Genomic DNA, 15551 nt, shown 5'->3' with positions numbered 1-15551 from the left:
CAGCAGTCTTTCCCATGCTTCTGATTCCTACTGAACCAGCCTGGGAGACCATTTAAAAGCTCAGGAACCCTTTGCAGGTGTTATGGATTCATTAGCTGAATAGAGTGGGACACTTTGAGCCTAGAATATTGAACCTTTTCACACTATTCTAATTTTCTGAGATTGTGAATTTGGGGTTTTCATAAGCTGTACGCCATAATCATCACAATTATACCAAAGTAAGGCTTGACATATCTCGCTTTGCATGTAATGCGTCTATCTCATATATTGGTTTCACCTTTTGAGTTGCCATACTGACATAAATGAACATTTGCACGATATTCTAATTTTTCGAGTTTCACCTGTACAGTAATACTTTTTTAAAGTACCCATATATCTAGTATATACTCACAGATAAGCTCATCTGCAGATAAGATGACCCTCAAATCTTTAACCAAAATACCTTGAAAAATGGATAATCCATGGATTACCCACAGATAAACCAATTGTGAACATTAAAACATACAAAAATTTTGAGGGTCGGCCTATCCACGGGTGGCACATTTTTCATGTTATTTTGGTTAAAAATTCAAGGGTCAGTTTATCCACAGATGGGCTGATCTGCAAGTATATATGGCAACTTCAATTTCCCAGATTGATTAGGGTCACAGTCATGCTTACAGCCATTTCAAATACATTTGGCCAGCTCAAAATCACTCCTTATAGCCCAAATCAAATCAATCCCTTTATACCGAAGCCTGCCAAGAAACATTGTTTTATTATTATTAATATTATTGTTCATATCTTAAAAAAAACAGAATTTGTCTGTGATGAGATCTTATTTTCTCTCTTAGTATTTCCAGGGTGCTCTCTGTGGCACCTGAGGAGAGCCCAACACACTTAAGCCATTTTAGAAACCAGCCTGCAGATTAAAAATATAAGATCAATAGCATTCTTCTCAGCAAGTCAACTGACCCTTGATTTAATAGTTGAGGTTAGTTTTTGTTTTCCTTGGGAAACAAAGCTCTAAAGCAGAGGAGTCTAGAATGAGAAGGTGCCCAAAACTTATGGGCCCTACTCCAACATTGTGGAAATTGCTAAACACAGCTTATGAGCTGGGAGGCAACTAGTTTTGACCCCAATGTTGTATACATGTCCACCTGTCATATGAAGGCCCTCATGTTTATGTTGAATATGTGGGTATCTGCAACAGCACCTATGATATGCATTATGATATGCATGATGTTGGAGGATCTTCCAGCTTGCCTGTGAAATCAGCATTTCAGGAATGCTTGAAGAGCAGACCTAAAGTTTTCTTTCCAACAATTTTAGTTTTATAACATGGAGATGATGCGTTGCCTATCAGTCTTGTACTCCAAAGACTAGTTGGCATAACTCCCTTTCTAATGCACTGGAACTCCCTGACACATCTTTTGAATTCTCAAAATTCAAAATGTAGACCATTCCTCAACCCCAGCAATGTTTAAACAAGTCGGGATATGGAGAGGGGACAGCCTTCACCCAATGATGGATCTTACCAAGTGTTCCACAGTTAGACTCAAACCAAGGTGGAAATGTGGTAAGAGTGAGTGGGTAGCCTAAATAAGGTTGCCCGAGGTAGAGAAAGGGACTTGGACAAGACAAATATGTTTTCAGGTTCATTCTCCAGGTGATAGATCCTAAGGGATAGAAAGAGAGCTAGAGTGGTTCCATTATTTTTAAGGAGAACTGGAGGAACCCAGTTTAAATTCCATCCAGTTGTGAAAGCCACAATGAACTTTTTTCCAGTGTCCTTCTCTCCATTTAATTCATCTAACATTACTGCGTAGGAATAAAGTGGGCAATGAAGAGAAGAACCATCTATACCATGAAGCTCCTTGGAAGAAAGAGAGGAGGAGGAGGAGGAGGAGGAGGAGGAGGAGGAGGAAGAAGAAGAAGAAGAAGAAGAAGAAGAAGAAGAAGAAGAAGAAGAAGAAGAAGAAGAAGAAGAAGAAGAAGAAGAAGAAGAAGAAGAAGAAGAAGAATCCTTAGCACTTAAGGTGGGAGTCCTCCTAGACTCTCAGTTTCTGCTCAAGGAGCAGGTGGCAACTGTGGCTAGGAAGGCCTATGCACAGATCCATTGTGTGTGTGCCAGATGTGCCCATTCCTAGACTTCTCACTGGCACACATGCTTTGGTCATGTCCTATTTAGATTATTGCAATGCATGCTACGGGGATCAGCCTTTGAAGACCACTTGGAAGCTACAGCTGGTCCAGAATGCAGGACAAGTAGTTATGGGCATGCCTCAGGACATTGATGTAACACCTCTATTTTGCAAGTTGTGTTGGCTTCCAGTGTTCTTCTAAGTGCAATTCAAGATGCTGGTTATTACCTATAAAGCCTTTTATGGCACAGAGCCAGGCTATTTGCAGGACCACATATCTCCAGTCATTTCTTCTTGTCCCATGAAATCTGTTCCAGGTCCCCTCTATTAAACAATGTTATGTAGTGGGACCCAGGAAGTGTATCTTCTCTGTCATGCTGCTTGTCCTATGGAACAGCATAAGCTCAGAGAATTGGATGGCCCTGACCTCTGCTGCTGACCTTTTGCAAGGCCCTGAAGACCTGGTTCTTCCCTCAGGAATTGGACAGACAGTTGAGCGAGTCCATCTTGGTGTTGTAGTTTTGTTTCTTTCTTTCTTTTGAGTCACCCTTAGTGTGTTGTGCTGTTTTAAAAAAATGTCTTTGTTTAGTGTTGGCTATTTTTTACAGACTGTTAGCCTCCCAGAGTCTGACACGTCATACACATTAAATAAATCAATAAGCAATGGGTAATCTATGGCCTTCTAGATGTTGTTGTGTAATGGCAATTGAAGATCGCCATCATCTGGAGGACTAAACGTTATTCCCTTCCCCAATTTACACTCTTGAAAGGGGAAAGGCCAAGAAGAAAGTTAAGATTACCCCAACATAAGAGGTAGAGTTAGCCAAATCATATGGCCATCCTCTCTGAACCTCTGAATGGATTTTTCCCAGCTTTTCATGTGGGACAGACTAGATTCTAGTCAGCCTGAGTCTTAATCACCAGAAATATTGGAGGATATAAGACAAGTCAAAGCATCAGAAAGGAAGGCAGAATTAAAGCCAACTTTCCCTGGCTTCACATTGTAACAACCATAGCAAACCAATTCCTCTAAGTTGGTCAGGTTCACACGGCCATTAACTGAGGGGGGAAAATAAGCTGCTTGGTCAAACATGCTATTCTGAAAAGCTTGGGGGAGTTTGTGGAGCGTATTCTTGTCATCTGAAATATATGCCCCTGCTTTGTGACGTGGAGTGGGGTAGGGTGTGTTGCCTTTTATGTGTGTAGAGAAAAACAACATTCAATAAATAAAGCAGTTTAAATTCCCTGAGTCTTGACATTATGGTTAGGTAGTTAGATGATATCCTGTTACCATTTTTATCATATCATTATTATTTATTGACTTAAATATATAGAGAAATTTATCTATCTGTTTATAGATCTATCTAGCTGCAGCCTTCTCCTCAGCCCAGCCCACCCTTCACCCCTGCTGGTCCTCAGTTCTTGTTGCTGAGTTTCTGCTTGCTCGAAATATAGGGGAGAATCGTCTGAGTACTTTTATCCGACACCGTCTGGGTGCTACTGTTCCGTGTCAGCTTTCGCTGCTGAGCACTGCCAAGGTGAGGGGACCGTCGCATTGCTGTCTTGGCAACTAAGGCCCCCTTCTGAGTTGTCTCGCTGGGCTCTTCCGGAGGGTCCTCCAGAAGGGGCCCACTGTCCGCTTCCTCATCATCATCACAGCACAAAGCATGGTAGAGGACTTTGTCACTGAACCGCACCCGCTCCCTGGTGCCCGGCGTCCTCTGATGTTGAGGTTTGTGACTTGGTATGGATCTGAAAGCTTCCTCACTGGAAGAGTCTGGGGTTTCAATCCGGGGTCCGTTGGAGATCAACACCCCACCATTCATGAGCTGGTAATCGGGTTGCTGCCCTTGCTGCTGCTGTTGCTGCTCCGAGCCATCCCCAGAATCTGAAGGGGTGGAGGCTTCAAGGAAGGAGCAGAACTCCCAGCTGTCAGAGAGGATATCTGAGGTCATGAAATCCAGGTGTCCAAGGTCAAATATGCCTCCACCTTTCTCACTGCTGGAGGTGCTGCTCACTGTGGTGGTTGTCCAATCATCTGGTTCCAGCTCAAACTCGAAGTCAGAGGTCAACTTGTCAATCTGGCTGACCACCTAATGGGCAGAGAGAAAGAGTAGGTTGTTAAGACCCATATAGCAGCTTTGGGCATCTCCATAAACAATGTTTCCACCTCCTTTAAGTTCATTTCACCACAGCTTCCATACAGGGCAACTCAAGTGACAGGCTTCTCAGCAACCTTCCCTAAGGCTGGGACCTCAGTATTAATTTAATTTCATGTATTCAGTTTAGGCGCCACCTAACTCCAAACAACTGCCAGAAGTGTTGGACCAAAGCTCTTCTTGCTGCCAGCCAACAGGCTAATAGACCTTTTGGCCAGGAATCATAGGACCTGTAGTTCAATACGTTCAAAGGGGAGCATCAGGTTGGAGAAAGCTCATTTAATTAAGGAAGTCCCGTCTTCAAGCTTAAAATCAAATGAAGTCTGCGTTGCAAGCACTAACCGGGCCTCAAGAAAAAGCATCCTTCTCTTCCCTTATTTGAAGTCCCTCAAATACGTTGGGATTACAATACCCAGTTTTACCAGACAGCATAGTCCTGTAGTCCTATCACATCTGATGACAGCTGGAGTGCATCACAACAGGCATGAACTCCCACAGCCTTGACCTACAGTAATTATTCCATCACGTTTCCTTTTCCTACCACCTCCATTCCTTGGTCACCATGAGCATCTCCTTTATGAGGGATAACTTAAAGCAACTAAAAGTCCACCCGCTTTGCAGTGTGGTGACGGGGGGCTTTCCAACCACACTTCTCCTGATTTCCAGTATATGGTGGCCGGAGATGAGAGGCCATGCAGAGCTGACTGCTTTTTAGAGAAGAGTTAAGCTTTCAACAATTGCTTTGAGCCTACCCAGACCAAATTCATTTTGACTGTGAAGAATTCCTTTTTGGAAGATCTTGTAGGCTTTCGAGGGGAGACCAGAAAATACGCCTGCAACCTTGACATCATAGCATTGCTCTCTTCTTAACAAAGTGAAGCTGAAGGGTAGCGCTGTGCAGACACAAAGGAAAGGACATGGCAACGGTTTCAGTGAAAAGAAAAAAGGTGACATATTTTAGGCACTGGCTTATTAGGCCATGATGCTTTAAGAGGCAATGCCTCCATCAAGAGAATCTTTTTTTTTTTTTAAAGGAAGGGGGAAAATCAGTCTAAACATTAATAGTTGTCAGCGTAGGGTGCCCAGCTTCCAATAACGGATCTCTTTTCTTCTTTTTATTTTTTTAAAAAAGGTGCTTTGGGTTGCTATAAAATGAAAAAAGGGATGAGCGCAAGAGTCGAAGCCTATCACTTTCTGCTCTTACGTGGAGAGTCTAGTGATGCCATTAACTGAACAATCAGAGGGAATTTACTGTAAATTATATATACACGGGTCAAGACATGCTATAGGTCTCGCAAGGAGAGAAAGAATGCAGATCCCCTGTAAGACAGAGGCTGAAAGATTTTGCAATGAGTGGTGATCTAATCATCATTGTTATTGGTAAGAAGAAGAAAAAATAGGTTCATATACTAAGGTAAATTTGCCCCATAGATATTCTCTAAACCTTTTCCAAGCCAGACTGCAGTTAATGCTTAAATCCTCCCTATCCCACATTTTGCAGTGCAATGTCATGATTTACCCTTTGCAAAAGTATAAAAAAATGCATATGCCAGGGAGAACTCTACACTGAACTACATGCAAACGCTTGGAATTCAGAAATAACAAGTCGGCCCTAAAGGGTACCTCCCCTGGTCTAAATTATCACCACCCTCTCTCACATTGAGGGTCAGTCTGTAAGTGCCGTTATGATACAGCCAGAAGTATCATCAAAAACTCTGTAAGACATCCAGAAGTTCCAAGAAAAACATACAAGGGAACGTTTATCTAAAATACAGCTCAGGAAGGAGCAATGATGCTCAGTGGTGCTGTTAATTGACGGGCTGGTGGAATAATTAAAATGGGGGTGGCAGTGGAATGTAGGCGTGCACGGGAAGGTATGTGTGTACATGTGTTTGTACAGTTGAAAAAAGGCTAGTGTAGCAGTGAAATGGAAGATATGAAATGCCAGAAGTTCATTTGGTTGCCATTCTCATGTACATAAGTATGTGGTTTTCATACTACTTCATCATCACTGAGTGCTGGTATTGCAGTACGGTATGGTGAGCAAGTGGCATTAACTGTAAGAAGCCTTTCCAGCATCAGATGCTCATGGAGAAGCAACAGCTGAAGTGAGAAACAGATCCGTGGAGACGCCGTAGGACCATTGCCCACTCCTAACAACCAGCCCTATGAACCTCGTCTTCCCTGATGAATTTGTCTAGTTGCTAAGATCTACAGGAGAGGCCCATTCAAAGATGTCCCAGTCATCAGAGTCCTGTCCTTTTGGCAGACAGTCAAGGACCTTCTACGGTGTTGCTCCAATCTATGGAATACAATCCTTCGCTTTTAGACATTCTAAAGATGTAACTCTTTTGCTAGGCTTTAAAGAGTTACTCAATTTTAATCTGCATCTTAATTTATGTTTTAATTTTTATAGCCATTTTTGAACAGTTAGCGGCCTTCATTTCTGATTCAGTTAGGAGTTTTGATTGACTAGGCATCGAACAGCCCAAACCAGGTGATGAAAGGCCAAGGAGCTGTTCGTGGTGCTGAAATATAACACTCCTCTGCAGATTAAATTCTTGTGAATCAGAACAGCAAGTCAAATGTCCCCACCCCACACGCACTGAGAGTGGGAAGGCAAAAGGAAAATATAATTTGTGCTGGATCTGCAAGATCTGCCAACACCGACCCCTCTCCATGGACTGATCTGAGACCATGGACTGAACTGAGTCAGCTTGTGTCCATCCATATAAAAATCTACACAAAAATAAATGATTGGAGGAAGATGTCCATAAAAAAGAACCATATCTCTGAACGTGGCATTCAAAAATAGGTCTCTCTCTGGAGGGCCTTGCATTTTCATGCAGCATATATTAGAGGAATTTATTTAAAGAAAAAAGTACCTTAAGAAAAGTATGTTTAAAAAGGGTTCTCACAGGAATGCATGTCCCCCCCCCCAAAATGTGTGGCTCTGCATATTAAAGAATGTCAAGAATGACAAATTATTTTAATGGATCTTAAAAACAATCACAGTGAGAATTCATTCCATAAAACCTGTGACGGTCAGCCTACGTTAGAAGGAATATCTAAATATACTTGGATGCAAACAACAGGAGAAGTGATCTCAGAATGATTGCATTTGCACTCCCATGTCACCTCGGGATGATATTTCCTGCATGGGATGGAGCAGACACAAAATCTTCTGCTAGAATAAATCTCTTCTTAGTGCCGCAGTGATCTTTGTTGTTTCTGCAGCACTGAAACAGCAGATGGCAGATAAAAATTAACCAAATGTCAGTCGGTTAAAGTATAGATCAACCCAAAGGCATGAAATAATTCTGTGAAAAAGGCCTGAATAACAGAGAAAGGTCTTGACCTAAATCCTACAAGGAAATTGAAAATATCTGCAAAAGCAGGAAGCCTATTTTGAAGGCAAGGTTTTTCCCATTAAGAATATTAAAAATTGTGTTGGTGACAGAGAGTTCAGGCTACCTTTGCAGAAGGCTGTGGACATAGGAAAGACACCCCCTCCAACTCTTTAACTGTATTTACCCAGAATGCTTGACCAGGTCAGTTGAAAACTGGCAGCTTTACAGCATGTGGAGTCCTGGATGCTCTCTGAGCTTGGCTGTTTGCTTGCAGATATTTCATTACTCAACCAGGTAACACCATCAGTGCAAGGGAGTGTGGGGTTTGCTCCCTGTTTATATACAGTAGCTTGCCCTGCCAGTGTTGGTGAGGGCGTGATTTTCTCTTTGGTAGTTCCTTGATTAGGGCATCATTCTCTGCTTGATTGTTTGTCTGGTGTTAATCCCTGCTTATCTGAATGTAGGCTGCTGGAGACGATCTGGTCTTTTTGTTTCCTTCTTAGCTTTTTTATTGTCTCTTTTGGATGGTGTGTAAATGTGGTTTATCTCTATGTGTCTACTGGTGGCTGACTTGTCTGAGTGCCAAGCTTCCAGGAATTCCCTAGTGTTTTTGGATTTAGCTTCTTGGTTCTCTTCTATTGGAGCTTAACAACCTGCTAAGCATGGTTAGTATTAATCTTGGGTTTTGTTTGCTGGGCTTTCTGGAGCTTTTTGGGTAGCCTAACAGTTGTGTGAGCCCATCCCACCCCATGCTGGCTGGGGAATTCTGGGAGTTGAAGTCCACACGTCTTCAGGTTGCCAAGATTGAGAAACACTGGTCTATTGTGTGTACGCTCACTTTTCTCTCTTTGTTTTATCTACCTGGCTTCATTCACACAACACTCATAAACAAGGTTACAGAATGAATCCAACATCTGCATTTGCACAAAATACTGAACCATAAACTACCCAAGTGGGCTGAGTTCACTCAACACACTAAGTCACACATACATACACATGCTAAATGAACACTAACAAGCTTAGGATCTTGTAGGAATGCAGCTTCCGAGTTGTTAAAATATGTTGGGTGAACACATCCAGTCTCTCTGTCTCAGATTAGTCAAACCCATGGAGGCTAACCCTAGTCTTTCAGGGCATGACGGAATCACCTCTGGGACATATGGTTTTGTGAACCCTCCATGTTCTGAGGAACACTACCACTGAATAAAACTTGCTGGGCAAAGAGCATTGCCCTTCTGTTCTGCTTGATCTAGTAGGATTCCATTCTCCTTTAGTGCTGGCCTTCATTGCTTTTTCTATAAGAAAACTTAAGTGCCCAACCTCTGCAGCTTTTCAAAATCACCCTTTGATCACAAAAGCTACCGAGTAGTCCACGTACCGCCAAAGTTGCCAGGCTTCCACTCAGGTCTCTGAATACAAACACATTTAGCTACCCTTGTCATGTTGAATAATGAATGCCTACTTATGTCCTTACACATTTAGTCGGGTTAATAAATATTAATGCGTTCACGGCACGGTGCTACATGCATCAGGAGACATGGCTCTTGAACATTAGCAGGAGGGGAATGTTGGGTTGACCATGGAGCTGATGGCGGGGTTCTGCTTTGGGAAGGAAAGCAGAATAGAAGGGGCTTCCCCTAGGAGGCAGAAGGATGAGGAAAGGGTCTGGCCAGGCAGCAGCACTTAGGTGGCTTTGTTGATCTTGAAGAGCTAAGCACGATCAGACCCGGTTAGTGTTTGGATGGGAGATTACCAGGGAAATGAATACACAGGCACACACAAAGTGAAACCCATTTTAATTGACTAATGGGGAAGGGGGGATGTGTCTGTTATTGACAAATGTCCACTAAATGGAAAGCACATCATCACACCAATTTATGCCATTGGTGTGCTCATGTCATGATAGAAATAATGCTAATTGATGGAAATGATATCATGGCCATCATTTATCATGCAAATGATGCCAAGGACATCACTTGCTTCATTTGGGTAATGATGTATTGATGCCAATGGAAGGAAGTGCTGCAAGACTTTGGGTAGCTGGGTGTCAAGTCCAGTGTGTTCAGAGCCACTCCATTGAGATTTCACGATATGAGAATCTATTTATTTATCTACCAGCTGCAATAGGTGATCAACAGCTCCAAATATACCAGAGCCTGTGAAATAAAACCTCACTAACCACCACTGACAGAAGTTGCATGTGCTTCCCACTCTCTAAGGCTCCGCTCTGAGAGATGCTGGCAAAGCAGTTGAAATCTGAAAAATGACTGACAGTTACTACCATTTTTTTTTTTTAACAAGGTATTTTCTAAAGGTGAGAGTGCAAAAGAACGAGACAGTGAGAGATAAAATAGAATGAATTAGCAGAGGCAAGTGCCAGGAAAAAGATGGAAAAATCTTCCTTCCTTCTAAGGCTGAACTGAAATGACTCAATGCCATCCATAGTTTCGTTAGAACAAGTGAATGAATCAGCAAGGATGTACGTGTGAATCAGTTTGGGATGAATGAATTTAGCAGCGTTGCTTTCTCCGAAGCCAGGGAGAATCTTCAGTTCAAACATGAATTGGCAAATCTCTGGCTTGAATAGAGATCGGATTGATGATTCCAATCAAATTCAAGACCAGATTGATGATTCCAATCAAGTTCAAAATCAAATGGATGATTCCAATCAAATCCATTTATTTTTCCCAAAATCACATTGTCCCAATTTGGTGATCTGATCTCAAGCATGGAGTTGACTCTTCCAAATGTCCTCGATAGACTCCCACGTTCAGATCCAATTAATTCACTGCTCCAGATCAATCTGAAGATTGAAATCTCATTGGAGCCAACCTGCCCATCCACTTTCCCTCTCAGTGATGTTGGTTATACCTAAATCTCAAGGTTCCCCCCCCCCCCAGCACATTTAGGAAAGATAAGAAGCAAAGCGAAACCCACTGAACCCCAGACAGCATATGAAGCACAGGTGCTTAATTTCTCACAACCAAAGCAGAGTACTCTACCTCGAGCTTTCCTTTTTCATAACTGAACTGCAAGACATTGCTGAGTTTCCTCAACCAGCAACCTCACCTCAAAGAACAGGATGTTTCTGCATGCATTGAACATCTGTAGAAGACCAATTCTCAGCAAAGATGCATGTGCACGGGTGTCCTCAGGGGAGGCAAGAGCTCATGATGCAATGCACAGATGACATCATTTGCTTCGTTTGCACAATGACATCATGACACACATGATGTGGCTTTCGGTATGTACCCTATAGCTGTGGAAATCCACCACAAATCCAAGAAAGGCCTTTCTGCTTAAGGGTTAATTTTCTTTTCAGTATATTGTAGTATGAACATCTGCACTAATTCCTTGAGTTGTTCTGAGCCTAACAGTTGACAGTGTGACTCTTTTCCTGCCAAGGAACATGGTTACTCCATTGAGAATAATTCAGATTGTGAGAGATCCAGATATGATGATGATGATGATGATGATGATGATGATGATGATGATGATGATGATTTATGTCCCACTTTTCCTCCAAGAGCTCAAAGCAGTATTCAGTCTTCCCTCCCTCATTTTATCCTCACCACAACCCTGTAAAGGAGGTTTGAACAGAGAAAGGAATTGGCAAATCTGGTCCAAGGCTAACCCCTGCTATGTTACTTCTGCACCAGCTCATTCCACTAGCCTGGGTGAGACAAAGCCACCTATGAACATGGATTCCCAAATATTTGGCATCCCCTTTACAAATCTTTGGCTTTTTCTCAAGCGATCCCAAAGGCTTGACATTTGCATTCACTGCCCTCACCCCCTGCAAAGAGTCTGCGGGAAATTCATCACATTCAAAGGTGGCGTTGAATATTCATTTCTGCTCAAAGGCAAGAAAAAACTCATTAGGGGTATGAAAATGAGCAGGTTGAACTTGGAACTGAAGGAATGATTTCCTTTGGGAAATTGAACACACTCATCTGCCTGGGGCTGTTAAAAGTTGCATTCAGGTGGTCTGTAATATGAAAATCATCCACAGGACAATTACACATGTTCCACACACTTTTAGCCCTTACTGATGAGCAGAAGTGATACGGAGCCACCTTTGGAAATGCAACAACATTATAGACTTAGAGCACCCCAGTGGATTGACTCTTGATAATGCCACAATGATTTCAGAAACCTTTAATTGCACCCATGGCTTCAGTGTGGAAGGGAAACCACCAGCTTAGCAGTAGTCATAGCCCTGAACATAGGAGTTCATTCTTGCCATCCTCAAACAGACCTGGAAAAGGCCAAAGGGCTGATGTGATACAATGCTTCCTTCTACCTTATTTAGTTGCGAAATCCTTTTGATTTGCTATGTCCACCCCCCCCCCCCCACCACTCAGTGAGTCAGTCCCTAGATTTCAAAAACATTGGTGTGTTTTTCTTCATAAATCCAGAAAAGTGCTTTATTTTTAAGGAGGTTGACTTGACATGGTGAAGGTTTAAGTGGTGTGTGTGTATACGAATGCTGAGTTCCTTCCAGCCTATATTTCCTAACTTAAGTGACAGAGAATGTTTAATTGCATCTAAAAATTGCAGTCTTGGGTTGGTGGCACAATGAAGCAGGAAGCAGGAAGTCTGGGGTGCCAAATCCAAAGTTGAACCAGCACTGGCAGTGCAGAAACCTTTTCCCTTCACGGGTTGCTGGTAATGGGAATGCATTCTCTTAAGCTGCCTCCTTTGGAGAGGGATGATGGCTCGGCAGAACCCCTACTTTGCTCTCCAGAGATCCCAGATTCATCCCTGGTGTCTGCAGTGAGACCTGGATCAAGATCCTTCTCTGCCTGGGGCTCTCAAGCTGTTCAAAGTAGACTGAAGCTGCAATCTCCCTAAACCTAAATGGTAGCATTGACCATGATAATCACTGATCAGCTACAGACTCCAACTTTTACCAGTCCTGCAGGGCCAATATCACGTTTTTATGCCAAGTTTGGAGCCAGGGCTTTAAGAGCACTCTGGGCTTTATAGAAGGACATTGCTTCTCTCCCTTTGCTTTAACTAAAAATCCTTCTGAATCTTGAGCAGGAAGCATGCAAATGGTTACAAGGCTGTCTCAAGCCAATCTTGCTTGCTAAATAATCCAAACTAGCATTGGATAGGGTTTTTTGGGGTGTGTGGTGGTGGTGAGGGTGTCTCAGCCCCTCATCTTGAGTACAGAAAGATTTTATTCCTTCATGATCTAACTATGTTACTGGGCAGTTACCTGATTCCAGTACAGACTTTCCAATTCTCAACCAGCATTACTTATAACTTGAGCATTCACCCATAAGGGATGTAGATGCTGTTAGATAAATCCAGATCTCCCCACCAACTGATAAGGTTTGTTTGTTTGTTTTATATCCTGCCTTATTCCAAGAACTCAAGACAGTTTTCATGGGGATCTTCCTTTTGTATCCCCACAACAAGATCTCTGTGATGTAGGCTGGGCTAAGAGCAAGTGACTTCTCCAAAGTCATCTAGTGAGTTTCCATAAGAGACAGACTTAACCTTGGGTCTTTCAAGCTCTAGTCCAGCACCTTAACCACTACACCATTTTGATTCTTGTTAGCTGAAACTAACATGAATCCATGTCTTTCCTTGTTCAGTTGACTCTGTGAATGTCTGTGCCTTCCTTTTGGCAAGTGTTCTCGGCTTACCCTCTTTGCAACTGCCCTTCCTGCAGAAGAATTCCACCCAGTAAATATCACTAGTTTCTCCTGTCTCTGGGGTCAGCCTCCTACATTTCCCCCTGTTTGGATTATGCACAATCAGTGCAAGGTACTAATCGATTCCTTTCTATGCAGGATGGTGATGCAGAGAAGGACAACGGTTTAGAACATGAGCTCCTGCAAGACCACTGTTTATCTGGGACTTTCCACTGAAAATGCGATGCTCCCACCAAAGGCACTGGGAGGTTTAGTGTTATGTTTTTCCTAACAGGCAGGGCTGGTGCTACAGAGATCACAAAATATAATTCTGGACAAATGTAGAACATATAACCTCCAGCTGCTAGAGGTCTCTGGGTTCATGAGAAATCCGGTTCAAAAATTGGCAGCCTAAGAAAGTTTGCAGCTGTGAGATGGGTTTCTAATTCTGGTGATTGTGTCCAAAAACAAAAGAAAACCAACCGTTTATACCATTATTGTAATTGTGTGCAATCTCAAGAATAGGGGGGTCAGGCTAAGGGGGGGGGGCAATGGATGGTGGTTGGCCCATGAATGGAAAGAACAGAGCATCTACATGCCACAACCCTGGACTTTAACTGCCAATCAACTAGGCCTAAAGAGACTATATTATGGTAGATCATGGTCTGTGTTGCAAAATTGGCCCATTTTTTACTTAGCACCACTTAATTCTAGCTTTGCCCAATGCTGCAATGAAGGTTTTGATTGAGAAGATAGGAATCTCCCCAAGAAAACACATTCTGTCTTTTTTTGTAGACAATTCATCAACGGATCTTATTTCGGTCATAGACCAGCATAGAACTAATAACAGTAACAATTACGCTAAAATAGAAATAAAAATAAAAAGTCATACTGATAGAAGACAATAAGGCAAAGATCACATAAAATTACAGAATACAGGAATTAAAATGCAAAAGAATCCTATAAAATTACAATGAATTTTACAATGAATAATCTCAATGCTAGAACTAACTAGGATAGGTAACTATGAAAGGACGTAAATAATACTAGAATTTATAAAGCACTATGAGAATGCAAAGCTATGCTAACTTATATTAAGTCTAATTCTCAGTGGAGCCCTGCTGAAGTTTGTTGGGATTAGGGTTGAAAGTCAGTCCTGGACACAAGCTAATGACTGTAGACAATACTAAGGTAGGCCGATCAATCAGATTGGAATAAAGTCAATTCCTATCCTTGCTTCCTATGCGTGTTGCTTGTAGCCTGGCCAAAGAAGTAATATTGAGGATGAAAAGGAGATCATGCACAAAGCTTGAACTCCTTGGAAAATGCCCGGGGACACCTATTACAGGAATGCAGAGGAGATATGAGTTCCTCTCTTTGAGCGGTTTCCATTCCAAGTGTCACAATAAACTACAACTTCTGGCTGTGTGGCAGAATGACATGTGCATCTTACCCAGTCTAAAATCCAAAAAGTATTAAAAAGGAGCACTAGGCCATTTGTGTCTCCCTCTGACCTATTTTATTTCTCTTTTGGGGTCGTTTCAATGTAAGCCTCAGGGAAAGCTTTGCGCCTTTTTTAATTGTTCAAAAGCCAAATTGGGACGGATTTTTTTTCTGCTAAAGGGTGTACAAGGAGGGAAGGAACAATTGTAGGGTTGGTGTTTTATGGACGTTTGTAGTGGATGTGGTTTTTTCTTTTGGTATGTTTTCTTTTTAATGGAAATGCCGTTCTTTTAATTTTGTGAAGCCACCTAGCTGTTTGGAGCTGGCCAGCCTAGAATTCATTCATTCATTCATTCATTCATTCATTCATTCATTCATTCATTCATTCATTCATTCATATTTCAAATTTAGTCACTGCCCATCTCACTCAAGAGTGACTCTGGGTGGTTTACAGTAAAAACAAGAATATTAATTAAAATACAATAAAAATACAATAAAAAACCAAGTTCATACATAAATAATGTCCTCCAAGATATTGATGGTAAATAAAGATTATGGGAGCATCTTCAAGGTGCCAGCCACTCCCAGGGTTGATTGCCCCTCTTCTTTTCCCATGCAAGTTGGCAGAGCCAGATCTTCACCCCTTTCTGGAAGGTGGGGAGAGTAGGGGCCCGCCACACCTCTGGGGGAGAGTATTCCATAGGGCGGGGGCAATGGCAGAGAAGGCTCTTAATTGATTAACTCATTAATTAATTAAATTGTACTTTCAGACTTGCAAGGTTCTATTAAGGTAGCTTTACACTAAAATAGAATTAGCTCATGTGGTCATGT

General features: G+C 42.2%; 1 protein-coding gene across 1 annotated transcript in view; it reads right to left on the bottom strand.

Annotated features, from left to right (window-relative positions):
• Positions 1 to 573: 573 nt before the first annotated feature.
• INSYN1 (inhibitory synaptic factor 1) overlaps positions 574 to 15551 on the bottom strand; it is a 54877-nt gene continuing 39899 nt past the window's right edge. Inside the window, exon 3 of the mRNA XM_088148447.1 lies at positions 574 to 4216. Coding sequence (XP_088004573.1) covers positions 3539 to 4216 — 678 coding nt within the window. The 3' untranslated portion in view covers positions 574 to 3538. The remainder of the gene's footprint in view (positions 4217 to 15551) is intronic.

This window comes from Python bivittatus, unplaced genomic scaffold (genome assembly GCF_059951505.1).
Source record: "Python bivittatus isolate LINGU-HERP-01145 unplaced genomic scaffold, Pbiv_v1 ctg000530_np1212, whole genome shotgun sequence".
NCBI lineage: Eukaryota > Metazoa > Chordata > Lepidosauria > Squamata > Pythonidae > Python > Python bivittatus.
Note: the sequence above shows the minus strand (reverse complement) of the source record. Positions and strands in the feature narration are given on the sequence as shown.